The sequence below is a fragment of the Phoca vitulina genome, unplaced genomic scaffold, assembly GCF_004348235.1.
Source record: "Phoca vitulina isolate PV1807 unplaced genomic scaffold, GSC_HSeal_1.0 scaffold79, whole genome shotgun sequence".
Lineage (NCBI taxonomy): Eukaryota > Metazoa > Chordata > Mammalia > Carnivora > Phocidae > Phoca > Phoca vitulina.
The window spans coordinates 3,193,456-3,212,552 of record NW_022589782.1 but is presented as its reverse complement, the minus strand read 5'-3'; the positions used below and the strand labels follow the sequence as shown (position 1 = coordinate 3,212,552).

General features: G+C 53.0%; 1 protein-coding gene across 1 annotated transcript in view; it reads right to left on the bottom strand.

Annotated features, from left to right (window-relative positions):
* The window catches only part of SDK1 (sidekick cell adhesion molecule 1), an 860,571-nt gene that overhangs the window by 117,277 nt on the left and 724,197 nt on the right, over positions 1-19,097 (bottom strand). Inside the window, exon 25 of the mRNA XM_032394092.1 lies at positions 694-803. Within this exon, the coding sequence (XP_032249983.1) occupies positions 694-803 (110 nt within the window). The remainder of the gene's footprint in view (positions 1-693; positions 804-19,097) is intronic.

The following is a 19,097-nucleotide window of genomic DNA, read 5'->3' as shown; positions in this document are numbered from 1 at the left end:
TATACCGAAAAAAAATGTTCTTCATGAAGATATAAGGTCACCTTTTACTCTCTGAATTAGTCATTCTCAGTCTTTTACTCCCCGATCTTATGAACAATGACATTATCAAACTCAACATCTGGTGATCACTGGAAATTTCATCTTGGTCAATGATCTTACGGGAAGTTACAACATCTCTAACGGCTTCTGATCATGCTAGCCTTTCTTAAGGCCAAGGATTTACTGCCTGGATAGGTTTCAGGATCAAGAAGCGAAAGGTTACATGGCATGTTAAGTGCTTGATTAGTGAGCCCCACAATTCCTGGGTACTGGAAGGGGGAAGCAGAGGACGGTCCCAGGACGGCTGCTCTGTTTACACACAGCATGTTGATAGTCGCAAGTGGTCGTGGAGTTTGTGAGGAAAGGCCGCACATCTCAGCTGCCCGTGGCTCTTGGTATTGAGCCTAATGTAAGAGTGAGCAATTGCCGCTGGTGTTGATGGCAGGAGCATTGCTAATCCAGCATCGGGGATAAACTCTCTCTGCGAATAATACTCAGCCATGTATCTTGCTTCTAAGGTTCAATGTACTGTTATTGCCCCTTGGAAATGTCTCAATCACATGCATGTAACTGGGTTTTGCTCTTGCGGGCTGAAGCCACTTGTTGGCGTTGCTAGCCTTCCTTCTGTGGTGGTTTATCACCTGCTGCTCTCACCTGTAATGAGTGTAGGGCGTGAGGTTTGGGATCTCCAGCGTCTGGGCATCGGGCTCATTCTCCTCCTCGTAGAGGGTGACCCACTCCTCCTCATCACCAATGGCTCCAACCTGTGGGAAAGACGATCCTCAGATGGGATGGATGAGCTGTGGTGTGGAGGATGCCATTTACAGAATATGTGGCTGCCTGGTGCATGTCAGGCTGGGCAGACCCACGCCGTGACTCCCACCTGGGCAGATAATTGGATCTTGCACACACACCCTCAACTAAGCCCTGGAGATATGGCTCCTGCTGTTCCCGCCAAGGTCAGGATCTGGAAGATGAAGTCTCTGGGAACAAAACTCCCAGGGCTAGCCAACTGTGGGAAGGGACCTCCCCATGCCATCCTGTCCTTCCTCCTGGCTGACAGGTGAGGACTCAAAGAGAAGCCCAGAGGGAAGACTTGGCCAGGATCCCACATAGGGTCCAGAGCCATTTCCACCACACACTGACCGGGGGGACTCAGTCTCTCCCTGTTCCCGCCCTGCCCACTTCTGTCCCAAACACACACCAAAGAACCAGCACAGGCCTTGCACAGAGAAGGACTGGCCACTGCCCTGGGAGCCAGACCAGCAGGCCAAGTCAAGAGAGCCACGAGGGGAGACACCACGACTGCATGCCAGCCAGGAAAGCCCTAATTCTCCCACGCAGGTTTCTGCATCTCTGTGCCAGGAACACTCGGCCTTGCGCAGCCTGTGTGGCTCTGGGGGACCCAGTGGAGGGAAGGCTGGGAGCACAGAGGGGGTTTCAGGCCAAACAAGCTGGGGTGAGGTGGGTCAGCCGAGGGCCCTCTGCTCTTAATGCTTCATAAATGTGTCAGATGACAGTGCAGAAATGTGCTCATTAAGCTTGCAGAGAGACTGGCAGGCAAGTAGCCAGGTGGCTGGAGGACAGCACAAGAATTTGAAGTCTTGGAAAACTGGAGAAAGGTCTAGGAGGGCGTGAAGGGGGCCAAGCGGACACAGGGCTGTGCGGCCCACCTCCTCCAGAAAGCTAAATGCAAACTCGAGGCTCTAAATACTCTACGTTGAAAACATGGAAACAGTTTGGCAGTTCCTCAAGAAGTGAAATGTAGAATGAGCCTATGGGCCAGCGATTCCACGCCCAGGTGGATGCCGAATGACCCGGAAGCTGGTCCTCTAGTGAGCATGCGAGCGCATGTTTTCACGGCAGCTCTCTTCACAACAGCCAAAGCGCAGGGCCACACGAAGGCCGGCTGGGGGTCGCACAGATGAACACCGCAGTGTGTCCACACGGGGGAACACTAGTCAGCTCTACAAAGGAACCTACAACCTACAACGTGGGCGAACCTCGAAAACACGATGCTAAGTGAAAGAAGCCAGACCCCAAAGGCCACATTTATAACGATTCCACTTTATAAAATTTACAGAATAGGTAAATCCACAGAGTCAGAATGCAGATGGGTGGGTGCCAGGGGCTGAAGGAGGAGGGACAGGGGTGTCACTGCTTAATGGTATGGCATTTCCTTCTGGGGCGATGAAAATGTTCGGGAACCGGGTAGAGGCGGTGGTTGCACGACATCGTGGACGCACTAACTTGTGAGCTGTGCACTTTAGAACGGTTAAGTTTACGTTATATGAATTTCACCTCACTTAAAAAAAAAGTGTTAAGGGGCGCCTGGGTGGCTCAGTCAGTTAAGCGTCTGCCTTCAGCTCAGGTCATGATCCCGGAGCCCTGAGGTCAAGCCCCACGTCGGGATCCCTGCTCAGCGGGGAGTCTGCTTCTCCCTCTCCCACTCCCCCTGCTTGTGCTCTCTCTCTCTGTCAAATAAATAAAAAAAGTGTTAAAATGTGGGACGACTGGCCAGAAACATTTGGTGAAGACCCGGAGATCAGAATCAACGAGTAGCCCGGAGTCAGCAAAGCAGCGAGACAGTTGGAGGGGGCAGTGAAATCAGGAGAAGACGAAGCAGTTTCCACAGCTGGGGGCAGGGCGGACAGCCTCCAGGACCCCCGCACCCCGTGCGGCCAGCCTCCTCCGGTCCTCAGCACTGGGACCCCCACCGGAGCCCGCAGACCCTCACTTCAGAGACAGGAATGCAAGAGGGAGAAAGCAGACGTAGATCGAGGCTAGATGCACGTGGCGCAGACCCTTGTCGTGGAGAATGGGAGGGTCTAGGCTAACCCGGCTTAGACGAGCTATGGCCACAGACGGCAGTACGTGCCCCCAGGGCCCACGGCGGCCACCTGCCTCCTCCACCGTGCCCGTGAAGTGCAAGAGGACCAGCAGGGGAAGACCACGGCCTGGGTCCATGCAACGCTGCTGGGCAAACAGAGGTGAGTACCCCCGCGGATGTGACGTCAGGGGGCATGCTAACGTCCCCGCGGGAGGCCTGCTTGTAGCTCAGTGTCCGGCCCACGCAGCAGGCATCTTGTGGGATGAAGGGTGGGGGAGTTGACAGGACCCGCAGGGCTGGAGGGAGTCGGGGACCCCGGTGCTGTCACTCCAGAGGAAGCTGCAGCTGCACAGCGACTCGGAGGGTCCCTCGCGGCTCTGCACGGCTCACGGACGCCTCCCGGGCCTCCAGCAGCAGCGGGGCTGGGACCGTGCTCTGCTCAGTTAGCACCGTTGTAGATGTTAACAAGATTTATGAATGCCTTAAAGCCAAAATGCTAACAATCCGGGTGAATTGTACGGAGCAAGGTCCTGGAACTGGTTCAGAGAATACCAGATTCAGGCCCCCTCGATCGGGGCGTCACAGGCGGGTTTGGTGGTTTCTGAGCCCCTGGTGACAGGTGAGCTCCTCTCAGTGAAAGGGATCCCTGGGAGACTGAACCAGAGAACTGCACTATTTCTTGGAAGACAAGTTTGGGGGGGGGGTGGAGGAAAGGAGGAAGAAAGAAAAAAGGAAGAAGAGATGACTTCAGTTTCAGGGCAATCAGTTCAAGACCTTTTATTTACCACTGGATCCCAGGCCGACACGCCACGGAAGGCGCTGGCGAGCAGGGTGTCCACAGCACCGAGCGACGGAGGCAGGTGCTGGCCGCGGGCACCTGCTCACCGCCATTGGGCACTGTGGCGCCCCGTGCTGCCGTGGTGCATTCGTGTCCTTCCGTGTCTGCGCGTGTGGGGAAAACATGCACGCTCAGTGCCGACTTTTGGCCAAATCCCCAGGCCCAACTGTGGAGTTCCCTCTGCTTCTGCAACGCCATTCCTCCCCCGCCCCTCCTGGTGCCCCAGCCCCACCCCTCCAACTGTGGGGGCTTTGTCTGAGCTCCTGGTGCAGAGGAATGCCCCAGGCTAAGAAAGCACGGAAGGTGGTGGCAGGTGCCTGGCCTTGAACCCGCCATGTTTGCATTCCATCTGCCTGGTTGCCTCGCTGGCCTGGGCGCATTCATCCGCTGTCCGGGTGGCTGCCCTGACCCCGGCCTGCCCCTGGCCATGCAGCCACCGTGGTTGACGGGGCTCAGCACGCGGCCTCGGTGGGGTCAGCAGCAGTCAGCTGCACCAGGTTCCAAGCCCGTTCCATCCACGTTCCTGCGAAGATGGGTGGAGAGCGGGCAGGGCCTCCTTCCCGGGCCTCCGGCGGAGCATCCACGGGCATTGCAAAGGCCAGGATGAAGCCGCGGGCCGCCGCAGGCTAGTGTGGTTCTCTCGGAACGCTGGCCCGCAGCTCCACTGCCAGGACGTGGGGTGCCAGCAGGATGACGGCTCCTACTTAGCCTCCCCGGGGAAGAACGCTGTCCACTGGAGGGCCTCTAAGCGGGGACGGCTCCCCTTCCGGAGCTCCAGGGCCCTGTGGCCGTGCTCACCTCTGCCAGCCCCTAAGTGCCTTCTGAGAAGGTGGTAGCTGGCTGAGTGCAGCCTCCAGCTGTCCGGCTAGGACGAATGGGCGGGGACCCCCAAGGTCACACTTCCCCCGCCTTCCCAGGGAGTGCTCTGTCTCCTTTCTTAAAAACCTGGATTTGGATGAGTGCCAAACGAGCAGTGAGCCCAGGTAGGTGCCGCATGGCTCCATTTGGCTCTTCCTGCCACTTCTCCCTGCAAAGCCAGCCTGTCATTACCTGGAGGCATCACTCAGCCTCAAACACCCATACCTCGCAATCGCTCTGCCCGCTCTCTAAAGCGCGCCCCCCCTCCTGCTCCTGTCCTTGTGGCTGGTGAGCTCCTCTGGAATCTGCAGAGCATCTGGGAAGCTTCTGTGAACCACAGCCCCAGCGCCCCCGCCTTCCCCCCACCGGGCTGCTAATTCTGCGCTGTCAGGGCATCCTCTGCGCACCTGACATACAGCACTCCTCCCACCTGTTGCATTCCCTTGAAGACACGACTCTCCTACAAATACATGTACGTGTCAAAGATTCCTTTTGCTCATGGATGAGGGAACCAGCAAGGTCCTGGAACTGGTTCAGAGAATACCAGATTCGAAGTACGTGGAGTCTGTGGATGAGGACACTGCGACAAGGTGGCCAAGATATTAGTAAAGCCAGTTACGAGAGCACAGCGATCATAACCTCTGGGCTTGCGGCTTTCCATCTTCTCTAAGCTCACGTCTAACTTCACAGAGCCCGGGCCGAGTCATAAATAGTAAGACAAACACAGTTATAGTCCTTCAGACAGATGAGCTGTAGGCAGGCTTATGAAGCCAGGCCCGGGCACAGGAGTCAGCTCGCTACGGCCCGAGGGCCCAATCTGGCCCACCTCCTGTTGTTGTAAATAAAGTTTTATTGGAACATGGCCACACTCGTTGGTTTGTGTACCGCCAATGGCTATTTCCACGCTCCCACAGCAGAGCCGTGTGGTTGCAGCAGCGACCACCTGCCCGAGGGCCTGAAGGATTAACTCTCTGGCTCTTCACAGGACAAGTCTGCCAATCCCTGCGGCGGTGTTTCACCAACATGACACGCAGTGCTCCTTCTGCCTCACTTCCCAGGGGTCCTGCCACGTGTGTTCTCCCTTTTGTCTGCGTGTGAGCCCCCAGGCAGTTTCGGGGTCTTACTCCCCTCCGTACCCCAGCATCTCCCCCAGGGTCCAGCTCAGGCTATTGGCTCCACACACAAGTGAGTCTGCAGTGAACACGGGCATGGTTTCAAAATCAGTATTGAAAATGGGTTGTCTTGCACTGAGCTCCAAAAGCAGAAGATTACTGAAAAGGTAATTTTACTTATGGACCCCTGAAGGGGGGATGGGGTGGTGCTTAAGTTTTTATAATAAAAGGTTTACATTTTGATCTAAAGAGACCAGAATTCTTTTTAGTGAGAAACAGAAGTCTTTTAACACTTGCTGGGCTCCCCGGCTCTCTAGTCAGATTTCAAAACCATCACGACCGAGTGTTCTAGAAGTAACCGGCTGTTCACTAATGATGCGCCGGACATACAGTGTGGCAGAGCTCTTTAAAGATGAAACAAATCAGAGCTCCATAGGGAAGCTGGGATTTTGACGGGTTTTTTTCTTCTGCTGCTTCTTTTAAAGCTAACAAACAGCACTTTACAATACTTAATACAAAAGCAGAAATGCCACACATTTCAAATGCCGCTCATCAGGAGGTGGTCGTTAGGAGCCATTAGGGAGCTGCTGTCCTTCCTAAAGCACCAGGACTTGCTGCCCTGCCCACGTTCCTCCCCGAGGGCTCTGATGGGCACATCTGCCTCCACGTCTGGCTGGGAGGCTGGGCTCCTTTGGGCACAGGTGCTCATTTAATACCTGGGGGTCCCAGACCGCCCCCCTACCATTGCCAAGTGCGTTTTTCCACCAGAGCTGGACTTGTCTGTCCTAGGAAAGCCTCTGCGGTCAGCGGGGCCTCCGAGGAGTCGGGGGGAGGCCAGCCTTCGCCGGGCAGGACTTCCAACACCCTGCCGAGGCCCCGGTGGCCACAAGGTGAACGGCTACTCAGAGGATGGTCATTAACCTCCTTCTATGAAAGGAAACAGCAGATGGAGAGGGGGCGCAGGAGCCCGCATCTGTGCCAGGAAGGAGGGAGGACGGAGCTGGGCAGGCGGGAGGAGGCAGCTCTCCTTTCATCCAGAGCTAGGAGAGGGAAAAAAGACTCTCCAAGAATTCATTCCATGGAACCCTGCCAAGCCAAGTGCACCCTGCCTGCTGAAACTCTGGTGTCAGCAGGAAAACTTGCGAGTCAAGCAACTTGCACAGTTACCGAGTCCCCTCTCGTTCTGAGTGCTGTCCCCGGCGCCCCCGCCAAATGAAGCCCCCCAGCGAGGACGGGGGACAGATGGGGCCTCTCTGCACGGCACTGCGGGCAAGTCATGCCCGACCGGGAAGGGGCTCAGGCCTGAGCAAGGCCCAAGGCCAGTTCCCCAAACGTCCGCAGTCTGCAGCCCTGACGAGTCATTGGGGTGGGGGTGGGGGCTTGTCCATACACTTGACCAAGGAGGGTTCATGCTCTGCAACAGCCTGAGCCTCGTTCCCCAGCCCTCCCTCCCGTTACTGGTTATTTATTTATTCTTTCCTAACTGTTTAACCTTCTCTCCATCTTCAGACGCAGGAGGATTGGGAAATGACTGTTGGGTCTTCTACCATGGGGGGGCGTCAAGCACATCGGGTTCTCCTGGCCTCCTCTGGCCTTCCAGCTGTCTCCTCTCTGGTTCCTCCTTTGCCTCCAGTGACCCCGAAAAGAAATCTGCCTCTGGGTCTGTCCTGGCCCTCCTCCTCTGTCTCCCTAGGCATCGCTCTCCTTCCTCCTAGCGTTTGGCGACCCTTGACCGATGGCTCAGAGCCTTGTGTGTGGCCTTCACTCCTACTGACCACCAGGTGGATGCTTCTAAGTCCTGGCCATCTCAGCTAGTGCCTCAGACCCCACTGGCCTGCAACAGCCCCTGCTCTCTCCCTGCCAGGACGCACCCCTCCCCAGTTCCTGCCATCTGGTCCTGACGCTGCGGCCCTCTGTCAGCAAGGATGGAAAACCCGGAGCCGCTTCCCCGTCCCGCTCCCTCCCGCACCATGCCGCGCTGAGCTGGCAGCCCCCACCACCTCTCACAGCCGCTTGACTGCAGTGATGGGACCCTGGTTTAGAAGCTCCTGACCTGTTGCTTGAACGATTTTGATAGTCTCGCTCAGTGAATTAAAAACAGAAGAGAGGACTTGCTTGCAAAAGACCAAAGGGTCAGGGCTGCCGACTGCTCGCTGTAGGATCCACACGGCGGCCACTGGCCGGGTGAGGTGCTTCCTGGACGGGCCGTTGGAAAGCTGCCAGGCGCCCCAACGGCGCCCCGACCTGCATCTCCGTGAAGGATCCCCTTCCTTCCACCCTGCACAGCACACCTGGTCGTGTCCCTCAGCTACATGCCCCAGGATGCTGTGGGCCTCGGCTGCCGCAGCCATAAAGGGGAACTGGGCATGGGGGAGCTCCAAGGTCAGCCCGCTGCCCCGCACTCCAGGCTATTCCCGGCCTCACCTGTCCCACCCAGTCCTCCCTGTCTCACATCCTCTGGGCTCCCCAGGTCTCCCCCACTTTACACACCGTCCCCAAATGCATCCCCACCTGAAATATCCTTCTAGAGACAGTTTTTCCATGCAGTGTTCCCCTCCCATGAAGAGGCTTCTCCCACAGGCCCTCTGTGCACCCCTGACAGTCCCTGTCCAGGAGCCCGGGTTGTGAGCATGGCTGCCTCGAGGCTGGGGGGCCCTCCCTCCCTCAGTGCCCAGCCGCCGTGAGGACGATGAGCCGCTCTCCCCAGCACCTGCCCCTGCTTATCTCTGAAGTGCAGGTGGCCTCCTCTGCGTCTGTCCCTTCTCTCCCATCAGATCCAACCCCTCTCAAGGACAAACAGGAACGCCCACACCTCCCTGTGCGGCTTCGCAAGATGCTGAAATGACAGTGAGGACTTGGGCCCCGTCGTGCTCGGAGTGGGGTCCAAGCGGGGTGGTGGGACAGGCACGAGGCCGTGAGAACCGCCTGCTACCTGCCGCCTGCTTTGTGATGCTGGGACCTCAGCCTTGCCTGCAGAGTGAGGACAGCAATGATGTCCCCCAAACATCAGCAGGAGACTCTGATGGGATGGGGCGTGTGAAGGGCATGGGACACCCTGACGCGTGGCACCATGCTCCTACATCCGGGGGTGCTTTCCCATGGACACTTTTAGACAGAAACTAACCAGGCCGTTCCTAGCAGCTGCAGCTCGTCTTCCCGTCTCCCGTCCTGCCTGCTCACACACATCCCCCTCTGCAGCCACCCCGCCTTCCCCGCAGGTGCACCAGCCACACTTCCAGTTTCTGTATCTGATCCCTGACGTCTGGGGCTCTGCCGACCCCGCAGGAGCTGCCCCCAAGGAGGAACTCAGCCCACAACTCGCCTGTGATGCACCTTGCAAATGCAGACCGCCAATCCAGAGCCCACTCCGTAACCCCTCCTCCGCAGGGCTCTCCTGCTGTGGGCCACTGTCCCCCTGCCCTAATCCCCCAGGGCCAGGGACCAGACAAATAGCCATTATGCCCTACGGCCACTGGAATTACTCAAACTAGCCGATCTCGAGCCTGCTCACCCCGCCTCGCCTGTACCTTCCCGGGGAAACCATGAGAAGACTCTCGCCCACGGCGCGGCCTCCCTCTGCCTCCTGACCAGCCCTGGTGCTTCCCTGCGTGAAATCCCGAGCCCCTTCCTCTTGGAATTGTGAGTAGGACTAGATTTTCAGTGAGTCATCTCCTGACCTGTTGACCTCAACAAACCCGAATAAAAACAAAGTTTAGGTTCTGAAACAATAGGAGCCACGCAACTTCCCGACTCCGCCGTCATGCCGCCGTGCTCCCTGCTCGCACGCCCTCCTCCCCACTGGAGTCCTGCTCACCCTGCCATGCCCCGTGGCAACCTCGCCTCCATGGGAGCCTTCCTTGGCCACTCCGGCCAGGCCCCCATTTGCTTTCGGGTTCCCTCTCAGCAGCAGGTCTCATCTGTGTCGACCAGATTACAGGTCAGCCGTCCCTCCCACGTCCCCCAGGCTGGGAGGCTCTGGAGGTCTTTATAATCTAGCATTGGGCACGAGACCCAAAACCTGTAACACAGCAGGTGCTTAATAAATGTTTACTGGGTGAATGGGTGACTGAATGAAACAAATACGAAACCGGACGATCGGAAAAATGAAAGACGGGTGAACCTAAAACCCCAACAAGAGAATTAGGATGAAAGATTTTGAGCGGTCCTCAAAAAGAATAGGAAAACATTTCTCTTATGACCCTTATTTTGGTTTGACAGTTGTGACTTAGCTATATGTTGACCTCTATTTCCTGAAAATGACATTTGTGGTAAACGTTTCCCTCGGTCCTACCTGCATTGTCCCTTGCGCTATGATATTTTCTGCTCCGTGGTATTTTTAAAAGTCCCGTAACAGGACCTAAAAGGATCTGATAGACTAATGAACAAGAAGACCAGTTCAAACCGTTCATCTTGTATAGATTTCCCATGCTGGTCAAGAAATAAAAGAGAAAAGTCACTGTTAGGGTGTTATTATGGACAATCAAGCTAACGCTAAACATTTTGAAATATCCGAGCATGTACGTTGCGGGGCCCAAACGCTTAGGCAGAGGTGCTGTCCCTTTTATCCAGCTGACTGCGTCATTGTTGAAAGAGCCAGAGAGTCGATGACAGCCCTCCTCTGCATACTTGACAGGCTATTCAGAAATAATGTCACTCTTTTTCTTCCTAGTATGACAAAGAAATTCAACTACAGTCAGAGTTCATGACAGTTGAGATGCTGACAGATACTGATGAAGAGGACCACCCACAGCCCCAACCTCCTCCCGAGATGCGGGAAAGGGGAGACAGAATTAGCGATCAGAAGTCCCCACCTGCAGATCTTGAAGCAATGAGGCAAAAAACGTCGGTCTCTGTCGCTGCAGGAGACGGAACACACTGGAAAGCCTGTCCGACGTCAGAGGTGATAGTGGCAGGTGGACAGTTAAATCAGCACAGGAAACGCTTTGAAAGCATGGGAACTCTGTCCCTAGAGTTTGTGCCATGACCCACACCCCCAACAGGCAACAGGCTTCCCCGGGCACCCTCCTTCCACATAGCAGGCCCTGTTCTGGGCCAGAGGGGAGCGCCCGGAACAAGACAGATGAGGTCCCGGGCTCACCAGGCTCTGTGACCACGTAACCAGTGGAGAAGAGCGTTTCTGTGACAAAGTGGGGAGCGCGAGCAGCTCTTGGCCTTCCTGGCTCGTCTGCTTCCCGAGCAGGTGAGACTTCACTGAGCAGGGGGCCCAGGCCGTGCTGCCAGGCCGTGCCGGAGGCAGTGGGTGCAGGGTGGGAAGGGCGATCCCTCTGCACACACGGGCTGGCCCACACCCTCCAGGCCGGTGAAGCCTTGGAGCCCAAAGTGCTGCTGGGGATGCCCCTTGCCGTTCACGGCCTAATTTATACCAGGACAACGGAGGCCAAGGAGAGCTGGACTTGACATTTTTCAAGCTGTGGGATTTGGGTTCCGCACGAGTGAGTTCTAAGTACCGGCAGCTTGACTCTCAGCTGACACTCTGGGCGCTCGAGCTGGGCTGGCTTCCAGCCCCGGGAGCTTGGGCCTCTTCCCAAACTGCATACCCTCCCATCACGGGGGACTCAGCCCACCTCGGCTCTCTGACCCAGAGCACCTCCAGCCCTGAGCTGGCCTGGGCCCGGGTGTTTCAGGGTGTGGCCCTGCATCCTCCCCACAGGCCTCCCCAGGAATGCAGCCTTTCCTCAAACGCTTGCCTTGACTTTATTATTTTTATTATGAGCTTCCATTTATTAAGTGCTTAATATGTGTGAATCCCATACTAGAGATTTCCACGCACCGTTCTTCCCACTATGCGTCCCGGTGTGTGTGGTCTTTGCCCTCTGCCAGCCAGCCGGCACCCACGGACCCTCCTACACCCACAGCCTGGAGGCCGGCTCCTCACAAATGTGCCCAGGGTCCCACTTTTTGACTCTGTGCTTTGCCGGTTGGCCTGTCCCTTTCCAGCCTTGCTTGGGGCTGAATAGACCCCAGGGGCCCTCACTGGTCCCACCCATCCTGCAAAGGTCAAGGGCAAAGCTGCAGCTTTGAGTATCTTACTGCAAAAAACCTCAGATCTCTCGGCCTCCACATTCCCAAATTTGCTCTTTAACAATGTGATGGACTTTTAGAGGGTAAGAAGTCACCGAAAATAGTATACAGGCAAGGGGACAGTTTTGGGCAATAGTTTTAGGGGAGCTGAATGTGCACACCTCCTACTTTCACCCGCAAGGTCTTCATAACTACAGCCTCTTCCAAGGCCTACAGCCATTTGCTCCCCCCTGTAAAGTCTCCCTCTTCATCAGAGGCACGGCTGCTTTTCCCCGAGGCTCTAGGTTGGCACAGGACGAGCACAGCTAGGACTGGGACACAGGGAGTGGACGAGGGGAGTGGAGGAGGGGAGCCATGGTTCTAGAATTCTTGGGCAGCGCACTTGGCTTTTAAAGCTCCGGGAACCTGGGCATGAAGGGAAACACTCAAGTCGTAAGGGTTTCTACGTGTGAGAAGAGAAAGGAGATGTACTAGTCCACCTGGATGTTTTCTCTGCAGCTCACCGCTGGGAGAAGTTCACTGCCAGAGGCCGTGGCTCGGGCAGGTTAGGGGACGGCCTGTGAGCACCCAGCACAGGGGAAAGAAAACAAAGCCTGGCAGTCCATTCATCAGCCCGTGTGATCTGGTCCCTCCGCAGGAAGTGCCCTGGGAAACAGAGAACGTCTCTCGGCACCTTGACTTCTAGGAACGCCGTGGACACGGGGGCCACCTGGCGCCCCCACCTGCTCCATCCCCACTGCTCTGTAGTTACCGAGACCACAGTCGGCAGACTGGTGCTTTATTTTATTAGCCTGTAACACTCTCTAAAACAGGTCCTTTTAGGAAAATGGTACTATTATGCACAAACAAGCAGTAAGTGGGCTTTTTTTCCCCTTCCCATTTTCGGAATGGAAACAGTTTTATCTGTACCACCATCATCTTCATTACAGGAAAGCTGCTCGAAGCAGCCTCTAGAGAAGACTGGATGTTATTTTGGCTATTAGAGCACAGCGAATGGCTGCAGATGGCAGGGGTTTACGGAGGGACTAGGAAGGCAAACAGGAGCGGCAAATGAACACAGAAAACATTTGCATTCTCCCCTTCTACGTGCACCATAAAAATGAGGGAAGAGAGGTTTTGCTCATGCTACAGTCAAAGGTGACTAATTACACAAAGCATTACTGAGCCAGAAATACCTATAAAAGCTGCTCTCTAGAACTTTAACCCACATCTGGGCATCGGCTTACTACAGGGCCTGGCAACGTGCTCCTCCAAGGATTGGGGTCTTTCCTTCCCTAACTCACTGGAGGTAACACTGAGTGATACAACCTCCCTGGTGTGCTTTCAAAGCAGTCAGAATTTAAAGGAAACTTTTCTGCAAAGATGATGTGATTGAGAAGTTGATCAAAGGGAAGAAAATACTGCTATCCTGCCACGAAGTATTTGGTAGGAGCCAAATCCTCACATCTGGAAGGCCGCTCGGCTGGTGCCTGCCCCGACCGATATTCATGGCTCCTGGAGATGGGGCGCAGACACCATCTCCTTCCTGGGCCTCCACCACCCCCCGAACCAGGGTGGTCCCTCCTTCCCGAGTTCTGCAAGCACCCCGGGCTCACTTTGAAATCACCCCCTATTCTCAGTGTGATGAGTCATGGCATGGCCGACTCCTCACTGGACCTGGTGTTCCAGCCTCTTACTCCTCTCTGAACCCTGGCCCGCGGTCAGGCACAGGGCAAGAGGCTAGGCAAGGAAACGCTGCAGTCTCGTTGGCAGAGAAAGCCTGGGTTCAGCTTGCATCCATCCCAAGAGAATTAGGTGAGGAATGTTCCAGAGGTTTCACCTATCCCAGTGGCAGTCTCAAGGGCCCTGCTGCTCTGAGTTTAGGAAAGTTGGAGCCTGCCTCAACCATGGAACCCACCGAGATGTTCTCGGAGAAGCAGCTAGTGAGCTGAAGAGAGGCTTCACCGGGGGAACTCGACATGGGTGGACAGTACACACGGAGGCCGGGGACACAGCCCTTGCGGCCCAGAGGGATGGCAGGTACTAGAGGGGATTTCATTTGTAAAGTGCCTCATGCCCAGAGAAAGCAGAGGTGTGCCCACCTTAGATAAGTAAATATGACAAAGTGTTCTAATTCTCTAGCAACCCTTCAGAGCGGGTATTAATATCCCTGCTTCACAGCCAAGGAGCCTGAGCTGGGCGGCCTGCCGGTGTCCGTCCAGCTGGGATGCGGCGGAGCTCGGGTTCAAGGTCCCGTCTCTCTGACCCCAATGCCTGTGCCATTTGTCCTCATGTCACTGACCGTTTCACCTGGTAGCCTTGGGGAACTTGTCTGTGGCCTTTCCTGGGGGACGAGTCGGACGGCGATCCATGGAAGGTGGTGAATGCCCAGGAGGCAGCAAGGAGAGGGGTGGGAATGGGGTTCCCTGAAAGATCTCATGGCCAGAGTCCTGGCAGTAGGAGTGAGAAGAGGGGCTGCAGACCTGCTCTTCCCCTGGATGAGGCCGTGTGAGCGTTGGCAGGTGACGTGGGTGGGTTGGACTATATTCCACCAGGAGTTTGTAGAAAACTAGCAGTAGAGTGTCTGCCAAGGCATTTAAAGAGACGACCCTTTATTAATTTTTAAAGGCATGCCCTCTGCAATATGCCTTCGAGGTCAGCAGGAACAGGTTGCAAAAAAAAAAAAAAAAAAAAAGCAGGATTGGTTTGGCCAAAAGAAAAAAAAAGGATATTCATGCTAACTTTTGCCACATCATCATGAAATTTTCTTGGGATAACTTAGTATATGATTGAAAACCGGTCCAACGTATTTAGCCCAAACTGAATGGATTAGGAAAACAGAAACCAGGGTAGCGGTCTGTTGATGGAGTCAATCCAGAAGTCTGAGGAAAAGGGCATCTCTTTCACGTGGCCAAGCAGACACTGGAGAAGGGCACGCCAGCCCTGTGACAGAAGCAGCTGGGGGCTCCCAGCACACCAAGCGGTAAAATGTCCATGGCTTGTCTTCTGTCTTCTTCTTGGCCATGACTCTGTCCTAAGGAGCCCAGGAAAAGTCTACAATCCTTACCTTCCGGGCTTTGGAACAGAGCTTCTGTTTATAGATTAATATTTAATCTCTAGGAACATTTAAACACAAATCATCCAGATAATGAGCTTCAGGCGGGAATATTCTCTTTGGGTTTTGAAGTTTCAACTATCTGCACCACTACCAGAATTTTTAGACTTGCTGAGTTAATTTTAAAATACCTCGGAGAGAATATTTGTAAGGGACTTCCAGTTTGAGCAATATGGCAGACAAGATAACCTTTAAGGTCAGCCTCCCGCCAAAGCCAGAGCGGTGCTGGCTAGGGTACGACAGATGTCTTCTCAGACGCCTGGCCGAGCACTGGGAGCAAGGGACATATCTCGAGGCCAATGTAAGTGGGAAGTGAAGCTGTGGCCAAACCCACCACGAAATCTAAGTGGGCACTGCCTGTGCGAGGAGATGTTCATAATAATCACGGCCTCTGGGCACAGAGAGAAACACAATGGACTTGAAACAGGGACATAATAACAAGTATCACTGGCTCGGAATTAAGACAATGATTAACTTAAAATTTTGATAACTTACATTTGCATGTTACAATTTTTAGGGCAGCTGGTGGGGGGAGGCGGGGTCAGGACCTGTGCAAAGGGGTCCAAGCAGGTGGCAGCCCACTCAGGTGGGAGGACTGCCCACATACAGGGGGATTTGGCAAATAAATACATAACCGAGGTTAGTGGGAGCCAGAGAAAGGCTAGTGTAAACGTGGAAAGGGGCAGCTTGAATAAACAGGTGGTACTAAAGTGTACTTGGAGTTGCTGGTGTGAACTGGTGATTTTCAGCGTATGTAGATAGATACAGAAATTGACCGAGGTGGAGACATGTATGCGCCTGAGGGTGCGTATTTCCTAGCTCCCCGCACTGGAGGAGGCCTGGACATCCAGTGGCAGTGAGCACATCTAGTGCCCAGATCTTGCTTTCTAAATGCCGCTCTGCACTGAAAGGACCCAAGGTTCCTTGGAGAAATGGCTGGAAACAGAGAAGAAAGGGGAAGATAAGCCTAGAATACCTTGTGCCAGAAAGCAAGGGTGTGCTTAGAGTAATGGAGACATGCGAGGAGAACACAAAAACCAGGTGGAAGGGCCTCCTACTGGCCAAATGCAGGAGAGCCAGGGCAAGGACGGAAGTAATGAGAGCAGTGGATTAGAATCTGTTAAGTAAGGTAGGAAACCATGAGTCTACCCTGATGTCAACAAATAAATGAATAAGTAAATGGGAAGAGAAAAACTGTCTCCTACAGTAAAAGTCCAATCAATAAACACAGAAGAAATGATTGAGTTAGAAAGGTTGCTATTTGGTGCCCTCATTGTACTAATTAATTCCGGCAAGAAATTTCAGTGTAAGACAAAACTAGTGGGTGCGAGTGGGAAGGGGAATGAGATTTTCACAGAATCTCAAAGTACCTCCCTCCCCACAGAATACTTACTAACTGTGAAGGGGAGGAAAGCAGCTCTATGGTGGAGAAACCGAGCAGATGCCATCTTAATTGCGTGAGCTAAATTCACTCCACCAGTCATGGGACCTGTCAATGTCTTATTCAACCCAACAGGATGCGGTGGGAAGAACTCAACATCACTTCTGTGACATTCTGACCAAAAAATGGATGACCTCACTCTAATCATAATGAAATTTACAAATGCAAATTGAGGGGTCTTCTAGGAAATGAATGGCCTATAACCCTCAAAATCGGTAAGGTCACGAAATTGAGGACCGGCCAGGGAACTAAGCCAGGTTGAAGGAGACTGGAGAGATGTGACAACCAGGGGCAGCATCATCCTGGGCTGGATTCTTTTCCCACTGAGGACACACTGGGCCAACTGACAAACTTGTATGGGGTCTCTGAGCGAAGGGAGCTCTCTAGTATTCTTACAACTTTTCTGTAGTTGTGAAATACTTTCAAGGTGAAGGCAAACATGAACTTCCAGGAAATCTCAAACTCCAGCGAGGACCTTTAACTGATGGCTACAAGCTGAGCCGGTGGTGAGCACAGAAGCCTGGGGCACACACCCGGGGAGTCTGTGTCATCGGCTGTGGGCACCGCAACGAGGACCTTCACCACACAGGACACTCTCAGACAGACCTGGGGGAGCATAATCCCTGGGGAAGGGCACGGAGCCTGCCCAGACCATGCTCCCCTGGGGAACTGGGGTCATGGACATGGAGAGGCCGGATCACTGCGTCCCACTCAAGAGTCCCTACGGCAGGACCAGCACAACAGGGACTGTAGCTCTTTAATCCACTGTGCCACCTGGAAGTTTACACCCACAGGGCAAAGCCCCATCCCCGCCTCACTCGCTAAGGCTCAGCCAGGACTGGGAAACCCAGAGCGCCTTGGGAAGATGCCCTCGAGGCTCCCAGTCTGGGTCCAAGTTCTGTGTCAGCAGCCCCACCTCTCACCCCGCCTAGAGGGCAATCAAATCTTTGCTTATGAGAACGGGTGAGAAAATAAACTATTGATCTTAAAAGTCAAACAAACAACCAGAAAAGGCCAAGTTCACTTACAAACATGAATACAACAATCTCAGCTCCAAACTAAACAAAAGAGCCATCGTAATCAAGCTGGGTTTATCCCAGGAACACTGCAATGGTTGAACATTAGGATATCAACATACATCATCTTACCAACAGACGATGGAAGAAAAACCATGAACGACTCAACAGACGCAAAGTAATATTTTGATAAAAATAAACATTAATGATTTTTTTAAATCCTAAAAAAAAAAAACGAACTTCTAGCAAACCAGGATTAGAAAAGAGTTGTCTTAACCCGATATAGCCTAGCTATAAAAGCAAAAAAAATACTATAAATGTTGTAAATGTCATAATTGATGATAAAACCTTAACAGAATTTCTTGAAAGTTATTAATAAAACAACCACTGTTCTATCACTGCTCCAGTTCAATATGCTACGGGAGGACCTCGCCCTCCCACCAAGACTACAGAATAAATAAATTAAAAAAAAAAAAAAAACGAAAAAAGAGAAACAGAGGATTTCAGAAGAAGACACAAAGCTGTCACTATTAATGGATAATAGGACCTCTTTGTAGAAAACTAGGGTAGAATCAATAAAGTAAGAAGAGAATTCTCAAGAGTTTTCTGGCTACAACCCCGTCCCACAAGGCTTAGAGGCAGCTTAGTGTCAGTCATTCGAAGAGGAGAAATATTAAAAAATCAATTGTGATCCTATATGTCAGCAGAATGTCAGAAAATGTAACTAAAATTACACACACATTAATTAATCTTCATGGTGATCTGGCAAAAAGTACGATTGACCCCATTTCACAGATGAGGAGATTAAGGCTCACAAAGAACTTAAGAAATACATCCAGGGGGTGCCTGGGTGGCTCAGTCGGTTAAGCGTCTGCCTTCGGCTCAGGTCATGATCTCAGGGTCCTGGGATCGAGCCCCTTGTCAGGGCTCCCCGCTTGTTGGGAAGCCTGCTTCTCCCTCTCTCTCTACCTGCTACTCCCTCTGCTTTGCTCTCTCTCTCTGTCAAATAAACAAATAAAATCTTAAAAAAAAAAAAAGAAATACGTCCAGGATCCCAGAGCAGGGAAAGAGGGGGGTGAGGAAAAGGGGGCACGAGTCTGCCTGAGGCAAAGCCCACACTCCTTCTACCACAGTTTTCAAGGCACGCTGATTGCTCCTGACATTTCCTGCATTTCTCAGAGCAGAGTGAGGTAGGAATAGATAGCCCAGTGCTTTTGCCAAGAAGAAAACAGCTGACAAAAGTAGATTTAAACAAATGGAAAAGCATATACGTGTCATGTTCCTGGATAGAAGACTCACCATCCTAAGACATCAACAAGAGTAGCCAGAAAAATCCTAAACACGGCAAGGGCAGGGGTGCACGTGTGTGCAGTGGTGAGGGTCAGGAAGACCTTACCAGATATGAAAACACATTTTAAAGCCTCTATAATTAAACCATGTGGCATTAGCGCATGAATGGCCAGACTAATAGAACTGAATAAAAAGTTCAGAAATAAACCCAAGTGCATATGGGAATTTAATATTATAAATCAGCAGGAGAAAAAAAAAAAGGGACTTTTTATTAAATGGCTTTGGGATAATCACGGAGCTATTTGCAAAATTACAAAAATGGATTCATACCTCACTCCACATATAAGGACAAATTCCAAATGGTTGCGGAGCTAAATGCAAAAAAGCGACTTTAACAGTGGTAGTAGGATGTTAGGTGAATTCCTTTATAATCCAAGTGTGGGGAAAACCTTTCTGTGACTGACAACCCAAAAGCATGCAAGAAATGACTGATAAATTAGACTTGTATTTTTTTTTGGCATGGCAAAAATTCATATA